We start from the raw sequence: 5,754 nt of genomic DNA on the forward strand, positions 1-5,754 counted from the left end.
CGGAGAGAGATGTGAGCCTGAGCTAGGAGAGCAGGAGAAATGTGGGCTCCCCAAGTGCTACTATGGAAGCAGAATCAGTAGGGCCATTTATTCCATATGTTGTATTTTAAAAGTCTGGGAGGGCTTCCCTGGTGGCGCAGTGGTTGAGAGTCCGCCTGCCGATGCAGGGGACACGGGTTCATGCCCCGGTCCGGGAGGATCCCACGTGCCGCGGAGCGGCTGGGCCCGTGAGCCATGGCCGCTGAGCCTGCGCGTCCGGAGCCTGTGCTCCGCAACGGGAGAGGCCACGACAGTGAGAGGCCCGGGTACCGGAAAAAAAAAAAAAAAAAAGTCTGGGAGAACATTCATGACAGTATTAACAATGTCTGTCTCTGGATTTAATTGCAGGTGGTTTTATTTCCTTCTGAATCCTGTGGAGTCAGGTTTCTAGCTTGGGTAATGAAGTGGACGGATGGCAGTGCCATCTGTCCAGGGCTGGACTTTCTTGGTAGTCCCAAAGATTTCTCCCAGGGCAGGGGTAGGGGCAGGGGACAGGGGTAGGAGTGGACATCGAAGACGGCAGCCCCTTCCAAAGCAACAGTCATGAGTTAGGCTCCATGCCAGGCACCATGGGGTCCCCGAGGCTGGACAGAGAGGTTCCTGGTGACAGACACACCTGGCTGCAGCATCTGGCCACTCCCAAGCTTTAACCCCGAAAACTCAGGTTTTTTACCTGGTACCTGGGACAGCACCCAGGGCAGGCAACGTCCACTTGCCTGGCTCACTTTCGCCCAGCAGCGGCAGAGGGCCACTGTTGATCTGGCAGAACTTTTCAAAGGCCGGAGCAAGGGACCTGGGCAGGGCCACCACACTGGCTGGCTGGAGCCCTGGGTTTGGTGAGAGAAGGGAAGAATGCAGTCAGTTCCTTGTAGAGGCTTTTTAACTTAACTTTTTGTTGAAGCGTAACATACACACAGAAAAACGCACGTACATGTACAGCTTGATAACTTTCACAAAATGAATACACCCATGGAACCGGCATCCTGGTCAAGACACAGAGGGTTACCAGCATCCCAGGACCCCCTATGCCCCTCCTGGTCATCATCCTCCACACGCCCCCCACAGGGATAGCCACTGCCCTGACTTCTAACACCACAGATTCCTTTTGCTTGTCCTTCGTACATGTTCTTCCTAGAACGGAATCATACAGTATGTGTCTTTTGAGTCTACCTTCCTTCACTCACCAATAGTGGGTTCATTCTCATTGCTCTGGGGTATACTCATTACTACAATGCATTTACCTAAAACTATTGCTGATGGATATTTGAATCTTTTCCGGTGTCAGGTTATTACAAATGGTGCCTCCGTGAACATTTTAGTGCATGCATTTTGGGCACACGTGTGCACGGTTCTGTTTGGCACATACCTACGGTTGTAGGAAATATAATTGCTCAGCTTTAGTAGATACTGCCGAGCAGGTTCCAAAGTGGTTGTGATATTGACCAGGGCTCCTGGCCTTCCCCAATCAATAGAAATTGATAAGAGGTCAATCAAGAAATTCTGGGTTTGGTGATTGGCCCCTTTATTGGGGCCCTTGCGGCCGCAGGAGGGAACGAAAATAAGTAACAGGTTCCCTTGCTCGCTTCCCGACGCAGGGTAAGCTGGTTCCTTACATGGGGTGAGGGTAGGGGTGTGTCTAGGGGCTGGGCCGGAGCGGTGGCGTAGGTGTTTTGCCCACCCTTTTGGTGCCGTTGAGTGCAGGAGTCATGCACAGTACCCTGCTTTTGCTCCTGACACCCTGTTTTTGCTCCCAGCTCTTGAGAAGTGGCAGTTGGGTTTTTCGGTCTTTTTGTATCTTTTGTCCAGAATTTGCCCCAACTGCGCATGCACACAGTTATTTTTAGTCTTTGCATTTTGTAGCTCGAGGAGACGTTTGTCCAGGTGCAAGCGTCGCAGCACTGCAGCCAATGGTCCCAGGTCCCAGCCGATCCTAGTTGTACCGATTTATACTCCCACCAGAGGGCGCGTGAGTTCCTGGTTGCTCCATACCTGCTTCAACGCTTGGTGTTGCCTCTGCCTTTTTCATCCCAGCCTTTCCAGTGGCATCGAACTGTGGTTTTGATTTGCATCTCCCTGATGAGTAATGCAGATGAGTGCCTTTTTGTATGCTTTATTGGCCATTTGGGTATCGTTTTTGGGCAAGAGACCGTTCACTTCTTTTGTCTGGACAGGTTCTTAACTGGGCAGGCTCAGAATCCTCGACTCTCCTCCAAAGAGATAGTCTTACTGGAGTTTTAGAGGAAGACCCCCACGTGCACGCCACAATCTCCCCCGGGGGCAACCAGCCCACCTCTGGAATGGGAAGTCCTTTGGCTTTGGAGGTAAACATACCCGAGTTTGAATCCTGATTCTGCCTCTGGCCAGTGCTGTGACCCTGGGCTTGGTTTTCCCATGGATAAGATGGCAGTAATCATACCTACCTCAAAGAGAACTCCTTGAGTCCTTTCCTGTGTGTAAATTACCTAACACACCGGTATTCGGGAAGTAGGGGTTGGAGTTACATTCATTCAGTGAATCTTGTGTAGACATTTAAAATTATGGTACAGAAGAAATATTTAAAGATATTAGAAGATATTTGGGATGTACCATTAAAGGAACATTACTAGGTAACAAAACATTATGTTCAGCATATTCTCCTTTTTAAAGGCGATAAGAGAAAGAACTAGAAGGAAACACATCTTCGTGTTAATCACGGCTATCTCCACTGACAAGATGGTGGGTGATTTTACTTTTCTCCTTTGTGCTTTCCTCAATATTCTAGAATTTATGCAATAAATAGGTATCTGGAGGAAAACTGTGACTGGAGGAAAAACAAACAAGAAAAGTTATGTTTCAAAAAAAGGGACTATTTCCTTAAAAAAAAAGTTCATCCCAAAGAAAAATATACTCTTTTGGAGAAATAACCTTGGTGACAAATCTCCTAAATGCCAGGTATGCTCTGCCAACAAGTGGACATTTCTTTTCTGCAATAATATCTGTCAGCTAATATTTTCTGAGCGCTTGTTATGTACCAGGATCTCTGTGCTAAGTAATTACATGTGTAATCAATCATCTGTATTTTATGCAAGAGGAGAGTAAGGCTCGGAGAGATAGAGCGACTTTCCCAGGGTTACACAGCTGGTATGTGGCACAGCCAGGATTCAAGCCTCAGATTGATGACCCCTGTGTCCCTCTGAGGTCACCACTGGGCTGCGGGCACGGGCCTCCCCAGGATGGGTCCACCACCACCTCCAGCATCTTCCTCCTTGGGCATGGGGTAGTGAAGCAGATGTGACCCTCTGCAGGGAAAGTCTGGGACTGGCTCCTGCTCTAACTGCCTGGAACTCATTACCTCGAACCCTACCGAGCCTGCCAATGCTACAGACTTTCCAAAGGAGGTCAAACTGAACACCCCCTGCTGCTAAAAGCTCAAGGAAGCTGGCTGCATGGCTCAAGCAAGCCCAGCATGCCCCAAAAGTAATCTGGAGTGAGGGAAGGGAATTCAGCCAGCCTAGAGGCCTCCCATCCCCTACCCACCCCTTTCTTACCTCCGAAGCCTGTTTCAAGAGCAAACTGGATTAATACCGTAAATCACGAGGTATTACGTACACAAAGCTTCTCTGTTTCCTTTTTAATTAAATGTACTTCAGAAGGCACTGTGTTTCGGTTTTGCTCATCTCTACTGTTGGTCATAGAAAGTCCCAGAGTCGTCTCCATTAGTAACAGGACATGGAATAGAAGTCTCCGTGGTGCCTTTTTGGAGGGGCGGTGGACACACGAGGTGGGGCTACTTTATGGTCTGCTGTCTCGGGCTCCATCTAAGGTCACGACAGCTTTTTCTTTGTGGTGAGAAATCAAGTGAGTCCTCTGAGTCCTTTTACCCAAAAAGCAATGTTTTCATTTTTTTAAAAAAAACTTAATAACAAGAGAAAAAAGAAGAAGAAGAAGAAGAAGCAGAAGCCTTTTAATGTTCCTAATCTGATCTAAAGCCCTGGAAGACGTAGTCCCAAGCTGGAGAGCGCCAGCTGTTCCACAAAATGAACTGCTTTCCTTGTGGAGAATCCATGACAGACAGCAGCTAACGTGGGTCCCACATCTTATGTACATCAGCTCTGTGGGGAAGATTCCGTGGTTACTTTCAGTAATAGATGAGGCTCAGAGAGGTCACACGGTCTGCCCACGGCAACAGCCAGTAAGGAGCCACCTGTGCCCTTGGCCCCCCAAGGTTCTAGTGAGCAGGGTTGACCTGGTTGAGCTAGGGTTTGCTGGTCCATCATGTGTACGAAGGGTTGTGGTCCACTGTTCCTTGCTGACTCTGTAAAGCACACTTCCCGGTATTCACATCATTGGGAGCCCCCTCCCCCTTGACGCTGGCCTGGGCCACATGACTTGCTGTGCTAACGGGACATTAGGAGGTGTGATGCAAGCAGAGGCTTCATATGTGCTTGTGCATTAGGGCTTGTCCTCTTGGAATATCTCCCACGGAGGCCTGAGCTACTGCGTAAAGAAGTTTGGCTTCCACTGCTAGAGGGGCTTCCTAGAGAGAGAAATGAGAGGCTAGTCCCAGTGGTTCCAGCCATCCCAGTGGACACTCCAGACATGTGAGGAAGAAGCCATCTTTGTTGTCCAGCCCAGTGGACACCTGTGGAGCCCAGCCTCAGGGCGGAATTATGGTTTAAACCACTAAGTTTGGGGTGGTTTGTTAGGCAAGACTAGATAATTGTTGGCCCACAAATAGCGACAGAGGCTGGACATGTCCATAAACAAGGAAAATTGTCCTGCTTTAGTATTTTAATCTGTGTTGCTGGTGACTCCACCAGAACCAGAAAAGTCTTTCCCATTGTGAAATTTTGGTGGGATTCAGGTCAGTGACAATTTGGATATCTGTTTTCTCTTGCAGGACCTTTTAGAGCCTTGGGTGTCACTCCTGGGATGTAGTAGGGAGATGGGTGCCACCAGTCCAAGCAGGGAGACTTGGTCTGAATCAAAAGCAGATTAAAATGTGGCATAACATGGGGGCACTCTCTCCAGGAGGGAAAACCTTTCCATCATCGGAGGTCGTTGGCGGTTCTGCCTATGGAGCTGTGGGGACCAAGCAGAGCTGGTTGGTGATAGACTTCTCACCTGAGTCTGGTCCAAGGTGCCCGCTCCTTCTGGGAAGTTAATTAGTGACCAGCGAGAATCTCCTTCTGCTCTGACTTTCTGTCTCCGGTGCAGAAGCTAGGCGTCTCAGGAGTTCCTGGGCCCTACATGGCTGGTATTTCCAGGGAATATTTTTTTAACATCTTAGCACCACTCACCCCTAGCCATGCTGGACATGTTTCTGAGGTTTGGTTTCTTCTGTAGAATCAAACTCCTCACAGCAGAGGGAAGGCGGGACTTCAGGGGGAGTGGGAAGGTCATCCCTGGATGGGCCACAGAGGATCTGGGTTATGGGACAGGGAGGGACAGATGAGAAAGCACAGCTCCCTGGAAGGCAGCAGATCCAGCATCAGGACTGCCTCCCGACCTGCCCAGGGCTGCTCCTGGCCCTGTCCTGGGGTGGCTGTTATTTGGAGCAAGTTCTCGCCCAGCCCTATCCCCTTCATGTCTCAGTTTCTAATGAGAAATTCCTGACACTTCAAGATGCTCTTTCTCTGGCCTGGAATGTCCTCCCTGCCTCCCTCCCAGAAGGCCTTTCCATTCCTCAGAACTGGTTCAGAATCTTCTACCTCCGAGATGCACCCAACAGGCTTG

General features: G+C 49.5%; 1 protein-coding gene across 1 annotated transcript in view; it reads right to left on the reverse strand.

Annotated features, from left to right (window-relative positions):
- Positions 1 to 5,421, reverse strand: part of DGLUCY (D-glutamate cyclase) — a 51,757-nt gene extending 46,336 nt beyond the window's left edge. The window contains 2 exon segments of the mRNA XM_024736236.1: positions 713 to 866; positions 5,319 to 5,421. Of these exon segments, the coding sequence (XP_024592004.1) occupies positions 713 to 866; positions 5,319 to 5,421 (257 nt within the window).
- Between the last annotated feature and the right edge of the window lie 333 nt (positions 5,422 to 5,754).

This window comes from Neophocaena asiaeorientalis, unplaced genomic scaffold, assembly GCF_003031525.2.
Source record: "Neophocaena asiaeorientalis asiaeorientalis breed wild unplaced genomic scaffold, Neophocaena_asiaeorientalis_V1.1 scaffold152, whole genome shotgun sequence".
Lineage (NCBI taxonomy): Eukaryota > Metazoa > Chordata > Mammalia > Artiodactyla > Phocoenidae > Neophocaena > Neophocaena asiaeorientalis.